The following is a 17,347-nucleotide window of genomic DNA, read 5'->3' as shown; positions in this document are numbered from 1 at the left end:
ATATTTTTATTCTTCAGGCACAGTCTGGATCTGTCCCTTCTGCTGAGAAAGTGCTCCCTTAGAAAGGTTCTTTAAGATGTTGAAACTGACTCAACAACCCCCAAACATCTTCTGTGAGTGGTCAGAGTGGTGCAAGGAGGAGTGATTTTTATTTGTTAGCACACTGGTTTTGTGCTCTGTTTTCTTTGAGGTTATATTATAACAAAAAACATTTTTTTTCAGTCTCAGCCTGTTCAGGATATCAGGTAAAGGCTTGCTTGCTAATCAGGGGTTTCAGGGGTACTTGTAGTTCATATAAAAAATCAGTTAAGGGATTTCCTTAATGAAATTCATATGCATATTTTAAGTATGTTTTTGTACTATTTTAAGAAATAGCTTTCAGTTTGTAGTTAATAGTGTAGAAAAACATCTAGATGGATAAAACAAATACAAATATAGTAGTTACAAGATCTGCTCATAATTAAAATCCAAGGGGAGAAAAGACATGCAATAAATCAGAGTTTATATGAACCAGATGTTGTCTATTTTGGGCAGTGGTGGAACTCCATGTGGCTCTCAGAGATGAGGGTGATGCTTTGTGGGCAGTAAAATATGGTTTTCTAACAGCATCTGCTTGTCTATGTGCCTTGTGCCAGAATTCACACACCTCTCTCATTTGCTGCTCTTCAGCCTAAAGATCTTGTTTTAGCCTTCTGCAGTTGGATTTTTTATGAAGCCTGGTAGTTTTAAAAAACTTTAAAATGGAGGAAGAAAGGATTTGTTTTCTGTGAGAGAGAATCCGCAGAGATTGTGGGATGCTGCTGGTGAAGAGTGACATCCTGCTTCAAAGAAGTGTGCCATTGTTGTAGGTGTTTTGCAAAACCAGTTCTGTTTTAAAAGCAAAGTGAAAAAAAAAATCAAGGCTGATGGTATCTGTGCTCAGGAGCGATGTGATCGTAACCCGCTTTATATCTGTCTCTTCCTCTGCCTAAGTTCCCTTCCTTAAAATGAATTTGTACCTGAGACTGCTCACTAGGGTAATCTGAACTGGTCTTCACTACCAGTGACACACGTATAATGATATTTACTGCTTGTCTTATCCAGCATGTTTCAGGATTCCCTGCTGCTAATTGTTGCGTAGTGAGCTGCCCACACAGCCCTGGGGGAAGAAGTGGCACCAGGGCTGTGGGATGGACTCAGACTGGGTGTGTGGGAGACACATCCCTCCTGCAGGGCCTCCCTACTCTCCAGTTCCCTCTCAATGTGGTGGGGAAATTGAGGACAAGGTGGGCTCTGGCTGACCGGTGGCTCTGCACGCGGGATGCTACCAATAGGTGGCAAAATGCAAATTTTATTGCAGCAAGACAATGTTTTCCGATTGGATTCTGGGTTTTGTGTGCTTTTGGAAAGCATTTGGCAGCCACAGCAAGTATGTTTACAAAAAGAGCAGAACTGGTAAAGTTCAGGTTCGTGTTTGGATTCAGCCCCAGCAAACTGAAGCTGAAGCTGTGCCAGACGTTTGAAGCTGCCAGACGACAGTTCATCTCAAACAGAAAGCTGAAGAGGGGGAAAGAAATTTGTCAAATGTATTCCATGTGGAATTTCAGGCAATTTAATTTGATTCACTACACTCCAAAATATCTTGGACTTCCCTATTGTTTCTTTACTTTAACACTAAATTTGATACCTTCTGGGATCGTCAGTGCTTTGTGCTGAATTTGTCACGTTCTCTAATCTACTGGCTTTAGTCTCTCTCTGTTTCAGTTCATGTTGCCAATTGAATCCTGAGGTCATTCTTCAAGCAAGGGGAGTGCTGCCTTTCTGTTAGAGACCACTGTAATACAAAGGGACAGAGGGGGTACAAATGGAAAAGGAAAGGAAACATTACACTAAACATCATTCCCATGTCTCCATGGGAAGCATCAGCAACTGAGCACCACAGCTGTGGGGTTGCAGTCCTCAGGACATGATTTGTTCCAGGATGGCTGCAGAGGCCAGGAGGCTCATTTTTATTCAGTGATGACCAACACCAGAGAGCATGGAGCTGTGTTTTATCACGGTTTTTGTTGTTCCAATTATTTTTTAACTCAGTGGGTGAATTTCCCATGAATTCAGTATACGCTGGAGCCCAGCTCTGGGGCAGGAGGCTCTGGCTCTTTGCAACAGAGCAGCCAGGCCAGCTCTCAGCTTGCCCAATGTTTCGTACCCACTCAAGTACAGCTTTGGCATCAAGGCCACTTTTTCCTCTCCTACTCCCTCTGACCGAGTGCCAGAAACAGAACCCAGAGCCTCCATCTGTAAATACAGCTCTACAAATGTGTCCAAACATCAAAGCAGTTGAGCCCACCAGGCACCAAATAGTGTTTTATTCCACTTAATATTAATTTATCATGAAACCTGAAGACCTGTATAGGTTACAGCTGAAGGTAAGGACTGTAGCTGCTGTTTGTGCAGGCACACAAGCAGAGCTGCACAGCAGCTGCAGCATAAATATAGCTACCCTGCCTTGGTTATTACAGATTTAAAAAAAAAAAAATCCAGCTCTAATATTTTTGCCTGAAACATCAATTAATTTACTGCATTGTGATTTGACTCCCTGGATCATGCATGTCTGACTCCTGTGCCAGGCTAAGGAAAATAAGAACAGTCAAGGCCAAAGTTGTCAGTATTTGCATGCAAGTCAAGTCCATGAAAAAGTTCGGTGTCTTTGCTGGTGTGTCTGATAGTTTTTTTCCCCTGACATGTGCAGCCTCTGTTTCTAGGTGTTAAGGAGAGTTTGTTTGTTTTGAAGAGTGAGGAGAGAGGAGCCTGAGGCTATATGAAACAGCTACAGTTGGAGCATCTCTTTCAACTTTTCCTAGTCTGAAAATGGACTATGTTTTTCTCCCTAAAATCTTCCTGCAGCTCCCCGTGTCTTTCAAATACAGACCTGGCAAGTTGAAAAGAGATCTGTGACAGAGAGGAAAAGCCCTCAGGGCTGCCAGGTCACCATCAGTGAGGCAGGTGGGAGCTGGTGGAAATGCCTGGAGTTGTGCAGGAGCTGTGTGTACCTGCCTGCTTCCCACCACTGCTCCCAGTGTAGAGACATTTCTAGTGCTGGCAGAGCCAGGCTCTCTGCTGTGCCTGGGAGCTCTGGGGAGAAGGTGCTTGGTGCAGCACACCTGGGGGTTCTCTGAAATACAGCCCCAGCCACCCTGCAGCATCTCCCAGGGATGCTCCTGCCAACAGGTAAGATGGGTGAGCAGTTGCTGTGACCTGGAGGTTACCTTACAGTTACACAGGTTCCTAATTTTATAATTGTCACATTAAGTTACCATAAAAACTCTATAGCTTTTCATCATGAAATGCGTAGTGATGTTTAAAATCTTTTCTCATGGAGGCAGTTTGACAGAGAAGAAAATGTTGTGAAAATCATTAGTGCTAAGGGTAAAACCACCAAATAAAGTGCCCTGGGATTTATTTACTGTGTGCTGTAGTAATAATAATTAAACCACATCCTACTGCATGTAACTCCCACAACTTGCACTTTGCTCTGAAGCTGAGAAACTCATTGATTAATCCATGGGGTCAATCAGTCCATCTTATTGGGAGAGTTAATCATAGAAAGCCTCTGCACCAGAACCAAAAGTGAAACAGGTCTATTTACTGCTATTTAATCAGAGAACCCAAACTCTACAGGAGAGTGGTGAGAGGTTTGTTTCTACTTAGCCTTTAATTGCAAAATGATCTCATTAGTGCCATAGTGAATCTCAGTACTACCCTACAGATGCATGGAACTTAAAGAAGAGCAAAGAAAAAAACTAGTAACCTGAAAAATTCAGCATTTGCCAAAAAGTGTGGTGCAGTTGGAATTTGCAAGTTTACCCAAACCAGGCTTCTCTTCATTAGCTTTTTACTCTGGAGCTAAAACATTGGCAGCACATCCCAGTGGCCTTTGGTCCACCTTACTGTTAATAACAGGAGAGGACTGACATACTGAAACTACTGTGAAAGGTTTTTCTATCCAAGGATGAAGGTGGAAGCCAATAGTGTAGTTCCTATGGCACTCACTGCAGAAAGGGCTAATCCTCTGAGTTACCCAAGCTGGGGGTGCTGCTTTACAGGGGATGTCAGGCTTCTGTTCCTGTGCTGGAGAAAGGGCTTGAATGGAAGTTCCACGTCATGGAAATGCTGTTGAAACTCCCTGCCCTTTGAAATACGGGTACTATCTCTCTCCCTTTGTGTTAGGAATCTTCTGGCTTGGATTTAGAAATTTGGGGATGAAAAGACTTGTCGTTTAGCTCAATGCTAAATACTGGAAAGAGAATAGAGGGGAATATTCCCTTTACTAATACTTGTTTCTAATCAGATAAAAATAAGTGTCAGTGTAGGAAGAATCCCTCTACTGACTGCCAGAACATGTCGATTTCTCAAATTTTTCCACTGTTGCTCTTTTTTGAGCCAGCCTCAGAGCTGACAGTGTATGTTTTACAGTGCAGCAAGGTAGATTGATTGATCCTAAATAGAAAAGCCTTTGGGGTCTCGAGCTGATGTTTTAGCTCCGGTAAAAAACTGAGTAAAGCATGTTAATGCAGAGAAAGGAGCCTGGTTTAATTGGACCAACTCCTGGCTTGCTGAAAATTAATGGCTGGCTGGCTGCTGCCAGAGTGATTCATCTTTTCTATCATGTTCTACAGTCCTTCTCTCCAGGGGTCTGTACTCCCCTTCAATTCCAATACAAAAAGTGAAATATACTTCTCTCTCTCCCCCCCCCCAAAAAAAACCACATATATTTTAGTTGGATAGGCTTCCAGTAAATGAAAAATAGCACTGGTGGGAATATGAAGGAGGCAGGCAGTATCTAGGAATTGGGTTTTGTTTACTGTGGGGCTTGGTTTGCTTTATTTGAATGGGATTTAGCTCTTTTTTTAATGTACTCTCAACTCCTCATTGCTACTGGCTGACTGTCCAGGTGACAGAATGAGTTTCTAAAGGATCCCAATTTCAGTGTGTTGAAATGTATTGTTCCTTTTCTTTCCATCTGGCCATGGAAACAGAAACCCTGTGTAAGCAAGAACTATTAAAAATGAATATAAAGCTTGAAAAGATGTTGAAAGCATTTAGGTAGCTCTGGAAATAAAAAGATGAATTTTCCATACAGTTCTGCTCACAGAAATTTTGTATTTATTTTTTTTCTAATAAATGAATTGTGCATGAACAAGTTTTGCAGTTTTCCCATAAAACCTGCTGGAGGTAGTTCTGGCTTTTTGGAAGCACAACAGCCTGCAAACAAACTTAAGGTTGTTGGGAGTGAGCTAAGATGTGCTCCAAACCCGCATGGATAATTTGATCGTGGAGATGGTTGAGTTTTGGAATTTAATGTGGGGAAATTCAAAATGTACCTTTAAATGTAAAATATTTTTTTAAATGTAAAATACCTTTATGTGCCATTTCAAATCTGCCTTACTTTCTGCTAGAGACAGATTGCTACTCATTTGCTGATTCAGAGGTGCAGCCAGTGAAGGCACTTCTAACAAGCATGTAATAGGTTGGGAATGTCATGAATGCTTTATTATTGCCTATTCCATATAGGAGGATTCACTGTAACTGAAGATTACATGAAGATAAAGAAAGATTTTGTTTAACATAATTACATGTGGTAAATTGTTGTGCTAGTTTATTATTATTCCAGTAAGGCAAATATTAGCAGTCATAGCTCAGAGATCATAAATAATGCACTGAAAAATTGGATGTAATGTTTCACATTGACCTGAGATATGGAAAATGGGTAAAATTGCCACAGATTTCTGTACCATTAATTGCAAGAAAATAGCATTAAGAACATGATCAATCATACTAAATATTCTCAGCGGATGATAGACTGTGGGGCAGTTCATTAATTCTCCTAACTCATTCATTATTTTTGTTTTTTACTCTGAGAACACAATGAATAATCAATGCTTTGTGAAGCCAAGGGTGTGGGCATGCACATTTTTATATACGTTTGTATACCAACCAACATACTTCCATTTATCTCCAACAGTTTTCTGTATCAAAGCATTTTCTTAAACTGTAAACTATTACACTTGATCACTGGGGATATGTTTATTAGACTCTGAAGTAGCTGTTTGAATTGCTGTTTTTACCTTTTACCAGTAGATTTTGGTTCTCCCACAGTGCTATAAATATGAAATAAAGACACTAAGAGTTTACTAATGCAGTATTTTTTATGGGGACATGGTTGAAAATGTAACCTATGAAAATAATAATGGGAGGATGAAAATTATACATTGTTTCTATCAGGCTTTACAGCCATCGTTTTTTCCTACTTGTGCATTGTTTTTCTTGTACAGAAGGAGAAGAGCTCTGAGAATCTTATTAACTGCAAGAAGAAAATCTGGTTGTGTATGATAGGGTGAGAATCACTGTAAGCAGGAATTCAGGAATGGGACAGAAATAGAAATAAGACTGAAGTTCTGTGTAGCACTGTATGTAAGTGGAATCGCTCAAGTCAGATTTTGTTTTCCCTGAAAACACTGAAACAGCAACAACTCTGGGTTCTTCCAGGGTGGGGGGAAAGCTGGTTGTACCTGGGTACATTCATCCTTCTAGTACAAGAGGAACAAAATCCTCTTGCTTTCCTTTCAGCCTCTGCCTTTTTTAAACAAGATATTTTAGTCCCAGAGCTGCAATACTTATTTACATTTGTTCACAGGACTCCATTTTACAAAACAATTGCTATAATAAGTTATGTGATGTTCCTTAATTGTTTAACCCAGTGCTCACTGGGAAATACACCAGTGGTTTGGAGGACTAAGAATCTGCCCATATTTGCGTTTTTCAAGTGCCTGTAAAAGTCCGTTTTCCTATTTAAAAGTTTTACCTTCTATTTGGTGGGTGTATGTGGGTGATGGAGGCAGCATGACCTGGCAGTTAGAATGAGAAATGGGGAGCCTGAATTCCAGGATTGAGATCCCAGCTTTGCTGGGGATTTCCATTGTGACTGTGGGGAATTCACTGCCCATAGTTTGTTCCCACTGTTGTAGAACCACTTTTCTCACAGAATCACAAAGAGGTTGCACAAACATAAAGATGCCTTGAAAATGTGGCCACGTAAAAGTTTATGCTCTGTACTCACTTTCTCAGGCACACACAGATTTCCAGTGAGGCCCAACACGGTGCTTCACATGAGCCCTTAATGGAGAAATCAGTTTGCAAGAATGTTAACTGAATGGTTTTTTGCCTGTTCTCAGACAACAGGTTCCTATTCACTGTTTACGTGGAACCTCCTGTGTTCCAGTTTGCACCCATTGCCTCTTGTCCTATCACTGGACATCACTGCACAAAGCCTGGCTCCATCCTCTTGACACTCGCCCTTAACGTATTTGTAAACATTGATGAGGTCGCCCCTTGATCTCCTCTTCTCCAGGCTAAAGAGACCCAGCTCCCTCAGCCTTTCCTCAGAAGGGAGATGTTCCACTCCCTTAATCATTTTTGTGGCTCTGCGCTGGACTCTTTCAAGCAGTTCCAAAGTATTATCCCTCCTGCTCTTCCAGCTCTGTGCAGCTTGCCAGAGGGGGCACTTTTTAATGGACTAGGAGAAGTTAAAGGGGAATCCAGAAGGATAAGGCTTAAAGTGAATTCTTTGGTTTATACCATTTATAGTCCTATTAAATGGAATGTATTTCTCAGACATTTGGGGGGCAAGGAAGTTCAGTGCATTCGTACGTCTTTCAAGATCCTTGCTTGATCATTTGACTCTGTCCAGCTAGCTTAACAAGCTAAATAGTCAAAGGGAACAATGCACAACTTGTTGAATTTTTTTTCCACCCTGTATATTTTTTGAAGAAAAATCCTTTTTTTTTTCCCCCCTCAGATGCCCAGGAGTTTGCTGCCAACTCCTGCAGCTTTTCTGCCCATCACTCAATGCCTGTTTCAGCATATCAAATTGTTAAACCTTCTCCTTTCATAGAGAAGCAATTAAAAATGATGAGGGTAAAGGGTTAAATGTAAAAGTCTGCTAATGAGGGTGCCTTCTTGGTTTCCTTTTCATCAGGCATTTGATGCTGTTTTCAGCATAAGCTTTCGATAAGCATCACTGAACATTTTTCCAGAGTATATTAAAAAAGTTTTCTTTTTTTACCATCCTGTAAAAATGATAGATGCTGTGGCTCTGCTGTTTACCTGAAACTCCAATTACTGATGCTGCAGCTTTTGAATGTTAAATTCATGCAGTGTTCTTTAGACTTCAAACTGGTCAAAGAAAGATGGATTTGTGTCCACAGAGAGATCTAAGTCTAGTAAACAGAGCCAATGTTTGTTTGTTTGTTTATTTATTACCTTATCTTAAAAATAAGAGTTGGATCAACTGCAAATGACACAGACTTAGAGCTTTCTAAAGGAGAAAAAGGGGGGGAAATCCCAAAATTTTTCTTCCATGGGATGAAATTTTAATTTATTTTTCCATGAGAGCAAAGAGTAGAGGTAAGAGGTAGAATTTGAAAATACAGGTGAGATCTCCTTTCCTTGAGCTATGTTATTTATTATAGAACAATAGTTTGATTTATGTTTTTTTCCCCAAACCTATATATTTGGGAAAAAACCCAATATATATGAATGAGATATATACAATGTGTGTGTATAGACATGTATATAATAGTACATCTCAGTAGTCACGTAACATTCCAAGGAATCATTTTCCCAGGGCAGCAAGGAGGATGAGCACAGGATTTGTAATGAGAGTCCTTGCAGCCATGTGGTGAACGTGGGAGCAGTTTGTCTGCACTGTGCTGCAGATGGGTTCTCTGCGCTGTGTATGAAAGTGCCTGGAGCAGCAGCAGCTCTGCCTGGCAGCAGCTGAGCATGCTGAGCCCTAATAGTCAGACCCTGATGAGTTCTGAATTGTCTCCCCTCTGTGGCTGAATCTTCTGCAAAGCCCCTTGGGTGAGGCCTGGCCAGTTTGCTGCTGTTCTGCAAGCTGTGGTCCCTCGTAGTAACTAAACATTATGGAATCCATATGTCCTTGAAGCCTTTTTTGTTTTTCCAGCTCCTGAAGCCTCTTTGGAGAGGAGCTGGGCGTGTTAATTCCTTGCTGAGCATTCATCTACCTATGCTACCTGGCAAGAGCAATGTGGAACAGAGACGTTGCTTGTTTAAAAAATTAGACTTAATTTCTCTCAGGATTTTCTCTGTCTCTAGTCAAGTTTGTTTTAAACTAATGGAAGTAATTAGCAAGTCACAGGGGGACTCTGTCTAAGAGGTAGCCATTTTTAGATAATGGAGCATAAAAGTCGACACAGTGACATATGACACGAGAGCAGCATATTGGAGCCATGAGCTGTGTCTTAAGCAGATGTTTAAGTACTTTGAGTACTGAAATCACTACGTACACATACAGGAAGGGATTTTACTCTTTTTTTTTCTCTCAGACTACTAGCACACTGTAGGGCTTTCTTTTAATCTCAATAAAATCAAAGTAATGTCAGGATTGTTTTTAATGTGCAGGCATTATCATTCTTTTCTCTCTTCTTCAAATGTCTTTCTGGATATGACACGTGGGTACTTCAGGAGGTGGAGGTGGAACTTGGTTTGTGCATTGCCATCACTGAGCAGAGGTGTGCAGTAATGCCCCAGCTGAGGGGCAATGCTGGTGGCATGGAGCTGGAAATACATCACATTAGCAGCAGAGAACTTGCTGTGTCCGTATATATTTATAACAGCTGTGAATGCAGTGGAGATTTGTAGAAATTCACAAGAGATGAACGAGATATCGCAGCAGGATGGTCCCCAGGGGTGCTGGATGCCAGGGGTCTCCCCTGGCAGCATCAGCTGCCTGAGGGGTTTTTCAGGCCATCCTGATTTCTCCAGGTGTGCAGCATTGGTTCTTGTACGTGCAACCAGACCATGTATGTGTTTAACCTCAGTGCTTTCATGAATTTTTATTTTCCAGTCTAGTCTAAAATGTGTGGTTTTACTGTTAAAGAGAGCAGGGCCTGGCGTGGGGCTGAGAACTGACCTGGCATTGCATGTATCTGACTGCTGGTAGCACCATGGAGTTTTGCAGGACCACATGTTGTCCCCAGCACACCATTTAGAAGTTAAATCATGATGTAGTCTATGACAATGAAAGTGCTTAAAAGCATTACCCACATTTTTTAGTATACTAGATAACTATCTTCTTTTTTATAAATCAACAGGTGACATTTGGTGTTTGTGCCCAATAGTTACTGCAGCATTAGGTGACAGTTCCCACCACACACACATAAATATATACCAATGTGGTCAAAATAAAGAAGGTCTTTGCAAAATTAATAGTTACAAGAATGGCCACAGGACCCCAGTTATTGAGAGGTGCAGTTTGGTGAAGGGGAGTGTGGATCTAGATGATCTTTAAGGTCCCTTCCAATCCAAACCATTCTTTGATTCTATTATTTCCCTTTTCTCAACTAGGGTCCTCTCTGTATTCTGTGGTGGTACCAGGGGCTTTTAGCTGCAGGACTGCTTGAGCAGCTCCCTGGCTGCTCTCTTCTTTCTGCTGTGCCATCCCTCAGCTATTTTTGTTTAAATCCAGATTAGCGCCTGATTCAACTCAAAGCAGGACTGCAGAGGCAGTCAGCTATGGAATGGGGGGAAGAGGGAAACTGGCCATAGGATCTTCTCTTGCCTGGATTTGCTCTGTATCCCATCTCCTCATCCCACAGCCAGTCTAGGTGAGACTCTTCTGACCTAGCTTTGCTTGTGCAGAAACGAGGTGCCTGCTGGAGCTGCAGGAGGTTTTCCTCTCTTGTGGCAGGCCAGGAGCATGCCTGCTGAGCACTCAGAAGCCACAGCATGAGAATCCCTGTAATGTTCCTAGCTAGAAGGCTGCAGATCCATTCTCGCTCACTTTAGATGTTTTTATGGGTACAATATGTTTTCCTTCACCACGTGTGTTCCGCCCCGCGGATTACGCGAATGGCAGGAAGTGTTTTGTTTCCCATGTGATTAGCTGCAGGTTCAATTTCTATCAGATTTGTCAATTTTGTCATATAGTAGTTTGGGTTTTTTCCAGCCTAATGTGTGTGACATGTTTCAGAATGCCAATAGAAATAGTTTTCAAACTAGACTGTAAAAGAATTCAACCCCCCAAAAAACCCTGAAAATATAAATATCAGCTACTGGGGAGCTTTGATCTGACAGTGCAGACTTTTAAATGACAAGTTGTGGTTTGTGAAGTGAAGTTCTACAATTCTTCTTTGCAGTAGCTGAAATGCGTGGAGGGGTCGGCCAGGGTGGGATTGCAGCTCTGGATCTGGCAGTAGAGACAATCTACAGAACAGTTTTCATTTTTCTTCTTTGTTTAAGTTTTTTGGGTTTATATTTCTGATAATGGAATTGTTATGGGCTTTTGAATTTCAGTTAAGAATGTGCAAATAGGCTATCTGGTAAGTAGGTTATTGAAGGGTTAGGGAAATGGAGAACATTTTGTGCAAAAAAATACTCACAGTGTGGGTAATAGACTCCAGTCAAATTTAAAAGATAATGGCAACAAGGGAGAAATCCACTTGTAGAAATGGGGAACAGCTGTGTTTGAGATCTAATGAAACTGTATCAAATACTTTAAAAATGGCTTACAGCTTCTTCCCTGGGGAACAGAGATAAAGCACAAGAGCACTCCTGAAAGGTCGAAGAAACAGTTAAATCATTTCCTTGATGGTTATTAGAGATATAGAAGACATCAGTGAAAATTAAATGTCTGAAACTTGTACTTGATTGCCTTTCTTATCACGCCAATCTCACACGTTTCTTCCATCTCTTGCTCTCTCTTCTAGTAAAATTTAATAACTGTGCGGGTAACAAGGGGGTTCGGTATGAAACGAACAGCCTGGACTTCAAGGTGAGGGCAGATGGAACCATGTATGCTGCCCACCAGCTGCAAATGCCCTCGAAGCAGTTGATCCTCCTGGTGACTGTGTGGGATCCCCAGAGCCTGGGCAGATGGGAAGTGATTGTCAGGGTTCTGGTGGCAGAGAAGTCACAACATAATGGACACAAGGTAAGAAGTCTTCAAAGCTCCTGTTTCTTATTTCATTCTTCCATTGCCCGTGTTCAACAAACCTTTAAAAGGTACATTTGGAGTTGGATTGATTGGATGTGTCTGTGTAGAAAACACCAGCAGCAGCAAATTTCTTGTAAATTATTTGATCATCTCTGACAGAAATGATTTAAGGTCACACTTCTGTCTTTTTAAGTGATTGCTTGGCTCTGTTATATGCTGCAGGTTATATACCTTACATTTGCATCTCATGGGTAATGGTCTCTCTTAACTTCAAATGAAACCTGCAAATGAGGGGTGCCTCCTTCTCTCCAAAGCCTTAGTCAACCATCCTCTTCAGAAATACAAGGTTAAGTTCAGATTTCTTTTGTGACAGTGTAGACCTGGAGTCGTGCACTGACTGCTGCTGCCATGCTGCTGTGACATCTCCCTGGTTTTCACAGTGATTCCTTTCTCTCTGTGAACTATCTGCATGGCCCTGCAGCTCCATGGGGGTTTCCAGAGAGATTTGGGCTAGTTCCCTTCCAACACAAGGACAAGCCTGATAAGGGACATATGTTCACACACAGCACAGGCAGCAAAGCACAAAATGGCACCCCAGTGGCAAACATCCCCTCTGCTCAATGCCAGCATCTTCCCTTCCTCACAGCTGAAGAGTGAAAAGCCAGCACCGTTCAGTGTTTCCCACAGAAGGTTTCAGGTACTTGCTTTCTCTTTTAGTTTCGTACACATGGCTGAGAAGCAGGAAGGATCTGTCCCTGCCCAGCAGTCTGAGAGCACTATTGCTTCACTTCAATACAGCGGTGGGCTCCGCAGTTCCATTGTAACTGGGGACTGCTCCATGAAAACTCATTTCTTCTGGTCTGCTCCTTGACTAGCTGTCTCTGTCCCACCTTTTCTGCGTCATCTTTGGCAGCAGCAGTTCCCTGCCTTTTCATTTTCTCCTCCTGCCTTTCAGTGTAGGGCTGGAGATCCTACACTTCACTGCGTAAACGCAGACGCTGTCTGGCACCCAGTCAAAAAACCCAGTTCTGGGCTGGTTGGGTGGTTACATACAATTTTGGCAGGAAATTGGCTGAAGAGCCTGATCTGTTGCTAGATCTTGAAGACCTGCTGAGCAAGGATGGAGGTGTGTGTGCTGGGAAACAGTCATGGGTAGTTCAGGGACAGGGCAAGGTCACTTGGCCATGGCTGTAGCTGTAGAAATAGCAAGACTGGTCTCTGCTCTTTTCTGTGGTGCTTGGACAGAGAGGGCAGGGAAGGAGGGGGAAAAGAGGGAGAGACTTTCTCTGCCATGTTGTCAAAATGCCACCATGTGAGTCTGTGCCATTTGGGAGAATTTTTGCCCCATAGACTTGGAGAGACGTAGATCTTGCAGTTGCCTGACCCCTGAGGTTTTGCATGGCTTAGAGTCATATAAATACAATTCTGCTACTCTTCAGTAAGACTCTGTCTTGTGCAAGATATAATTAAGCCTGTATGTTATGTTAACTGTATTTGCCATTTTCTAATGAAAGAAATACTGCTTCCTTCTAAAAGTAATTAAATATTGAAAGAACAAAGCAAGGTATCTTATATACTGCTCTGAATTTCTTCTCAGTGTAGCAGAAAGAAAACTGAATAAGCACACATTTCTGCTGTAGTAAAATATTTGGTTGGAAATTCATCTAATGTTAATGTAAGCTGAACTCTGGTTCAAAACACAAAGCTAAGCTTTTTAAAATTCATATCCTTTCTTTCTAAAAGCCTTATTAGTGTGTAGTTTGAGGCTGGAAAAATATGGAAAACAAGACTAATGACAAGGTCATAAGCAGTTTTATTGTGTTCCCCTATAGCAGGCATCCAACTTGTGTTTTATTTAAATGCTTATGCTTTTTGCAAGCAAAATAATCCTTTGTTTATTAAGAAATGAATATGATTATGCAATTATTTTAAAAAATAATAGTGTTTATGCTTAAAAAAAAACCCAAAACCTAACAGTATCCAGTTCAATGTGTTTCAGGCCGTGACCTTAATGTACTACATTTCATGGCTGCTCCTAGAAACAGATTTCACATTTGATTTTGTATAATATAATATGACACAAGCAGAACTACATGATATTTAAAGACATTTCAATTGTGTTATATTCAGTATGGGAGAGAAAGGAGGAGGTGATGTGAGAGAGGGAGAGAGACCAACTCTCTGTTCTGCTGCATACAAACATTTCCATGTTCCTTTGTAAATTTGTGACTGATTTGCTGAAAATGCTGAGCAATTCCCAGACATTAAAAATAATTGATGTGAAGTTTGCCTTGCTGCACCTACTGATCTGTTGTTTGCTGGCACCTACAGCACAAATAAGTCCTTCTGCCTTGCTCACCCATCCTCAGTGTTCCTTTAGGCTTCTCCTTGACTATTGGTCCTCAGCTGGGGAAGCCCCACCTCATGGTGAGAGGCTTGCTGCCCCTTTGAATCACCTCTGAAAGGAACAATCAGACTTTATTTCACAATTATCCAGGAATTAAAGCTTCATGGAAACATGTTTAGCTCTCCTGGAGTGGCCAGTATTAGATATTTAGTTTGTTATGGAGATTAATACAGAATATATGTTACAGGAGAAGTCAGCATTTTTGGGATACTGGCTAAAGTCATGGGGGACCAGAAGTGAGGTCACATTTTAATGGTGCATGTTCCAATACAATGACAGGTTCCCCTGCTTAATAGTGTTGGTTTTATAAATGTTCTAATTGCTTTAGATAACTGAATAACCTGGGCAAATTTGCAAGTTTTCACTGGCAACCACTGTGATGAAAGAATTCAACGTTAAAGGTTCATGCTAGTAGGATGAAATGATAGCAAAGAAGGGAAATGTTTTAAAAACTTATTTTATGATACATGAAGCACACATTTTCCCCTTCTCTCCAGCAAACACTTGAACATAAACTTTTTTTCTGGTTAATACAAGTGGTGTTTGTAACTCTAGGAACTTTTTTGTTCAGTCTTGCAGGAAACCTGATAGCAATTCAATTAGAAAATGCAAATGAGGTCACATATTTCCCACAGGAGCACTGAATTACCCCAGAGGAAAGTGAGTGATATTCTAGCATAACAATAAATACTTAAGATAAAGTTTCTGGTACTGTTCTTGTCTGGCTGCCTGTTTTTACAATTGAAAGTATCTATTGGACCTGTGGGTATAATTTGGAAAGAAGAGAAAGAAAGAAAATAAAAGAAAAAAAGGTTTTTGTGAAATCACATGAAGTCCTTGTAGCTTGTGTCAGCATTTATGAAAGATAAGCTTGAGTGGGATAATACTGCAGAAGAAAACAAAGCCAAGCCAGATTTTACTTATCTGGAATTAGCAGTACAATGTCTTATTTTTCCAGAGTGCATGCCATTATTTCTAACAATTGGATACAGAATTAGCCAAAAGTCCAAAAATTAAGATTATGCTTTTGAACAGTGACATTGCTGGAGTGTTCAATCTTCATATGTCCTCTCTTTCTTAGTTCCAAAACCTCAAGTCTTACTAAGGACGTGGATGGATATACACCTATTTATCCATCACGTCTCACGCTCCCCTCTGTGTCCCTAAAGTCCAAGCTTCTCCTTGTCACTCCTTGCTAATCAGCATGGAATTGGCTCTGTGTTGGCTTGTTCCATCTGTAGTTCTGGCCCACTATTCTGTATTGATCTTTATTTTTCAGTTATTGCATGTGTCTAAGCATGTTAAGGCATGTCTGACAACTTTCTCCTTTATGAATTTATGTATTTTCCTGAGCTTCTGCTCATGAGTTAAAATGAGGATTGAAGAAATTCAACATAGATATGAATTCACAGCAGAAGAGCTTGAAGATACTGGATATATTCAGTACATGTAGGATGCCAGTCATCTGCTGTCAGTGACTTATTTAGGAGAAAAAATACTGTTTTCTCTGAATCCTGTTTATGTCAACATAAGTTTCTCATTGTCTTAGCTTCTCAAATTCTGAGCATGGAAGTATGTAAATTCTTGCAGTGTTTAATCACTAGGAATTGTGCAATTAAAATCTTGCAAATAGATGGGTATGCAGTTTTGATAACTTTGAGAACTACTGTCAGAAATCAATCCTCCCTCAAGGCCAGCTTCTGTTCTATTGTGTCTCACCTCATTTTGGGCTTCTTTCATAACCCAGTTGTGAGTCCACAGCCATACAATATGAATGTACAGCCATTCTTTTTTCTATTTATAGCCTTTAAATAATCTTATCTGGCATTTTACCTAGCTGAGATTTTAAATTCCAGTACAGCCTTTTATTGCTGATAACAAATAAAAAGATCTCTGGGCAAGGAAGGGTTTATTCAGCACTGGTCTTGTTTATGACCTTGGTTATTGTGCTAGCCAGGGTGCTCTTGCAAGGCCTTGGAGCAATGGAGATGTAGCCTTCCCTTAATGGAAGAAATTGAACAGCTTAAGTGGGACTTGTGCTTCCAGTGCTCCTGATCTTCCGGATGCTCTCAAGTGGGTGCACCTGGAAGAAACAGGGAAAAAAAGTATTTGGTTGCTTTCCTTCCTTCTCTTGCTTGGGATGAGATATTACATATGGCATTAGGGTGATGGAGTTTGCCCCATTTAATTGAGTTATCCCTAGAGAGACTGAAGAAATTGGACTGTATTTGTCATCCTGCCTTTTTCTGGCCACGTTATGCATGTTTTAAGTATTGTGTTGTTATGCCAGGGCTGCCCTCTTTGATTATCTCCATGGGGGATCCAGGGCAGTAACTAAGTCCAGTACAATGGCAGGCAGCATCATTTTTGTGTCTTTATCCTCATGAGTGCAACAAGACCTTGACTGATCACAGTCAGTGAGGCTAGATACAGAGGTTTCTGGTTTCTGTAGGTAACTTGTGAGACATTGTTTGAGATTTTAACAAATCAGATCAGTGGGAAAGATCAGAAAGCAGATGACTAATAGATTAATATAATATAATTGTTACCAATGAGGCTGCTGATGCTAATTGTGGATTTTTAATGAAGATGTGTCAGGTGACCTTGTCTGACCTCAAGCTTAAGTGCATTTTAACATCTAGCATTTAATCATCACAGGAGGTGAAAGTGCTGTTTGTGAAAACATGTGAACTTACTTGGCCTGATTTTCAGGTGTGCTGAATCCATAGCCTGGCACTGAAATCAAGATATATGACATACAGGTGCTCATTGCCTTGGAAAATCAGCCCACTATGGAAGTTTCCGAGTGCTGCACTTGCTGGATTTAGTTCTTAAATTGTCAGCATCTTGCCAAGGGGTCAGGCTCAAAGCTGTACTAGAATGATCATCCGTAAGTGAAATTCACTGCAGATCTGTCTTCCTTCAAACAAAAGGAAGTCATGAGG

The 17,347-nt window shown here is 41.0% G+C and overlaps 1 protein-coding gene across 1 annotated transcript in view; it reads left to right on the top strand.

Annotated features, from left to right (window-relative positions):
• Positions 1-17,347, top strand: part of CDH4 (cadherin 4, type 1, R-cadherin (retinal)) — a 429,513-nt gene that overhangs the window by 247,122 nt on the left and 165,044 nt on the right. Inside the window, exon 3 of the mRNA XM_009998741.1 lies at positions 11,769-11,992. Within this exon, the coding sequence (XP_009997043.1) occupies positions 11,769-11,992 (224 nt within the window). The remainder of the gene's footprint in view (positions 1-11,768; positions 11,993-17,347) is intronic.

Source organism: Chaetura pelagica, unplaced genomic scaffold (genome assembly GCF_000747805.2).
Source record: "Chaetura pelagica isolate M959 unplaced genomic scaffold, ChaPel_1.0 scaffold275, whole genome shotgun sequence".
Lineage (NCBI taxonomy): Eukaryota > Metazoa > Chordata > Aves > Apodiformes > Apodidae > Chaetura > Chaetura pelagica.
This window is presented reverse-complemented; position numbering and strand designations above follow the sequence as displayed.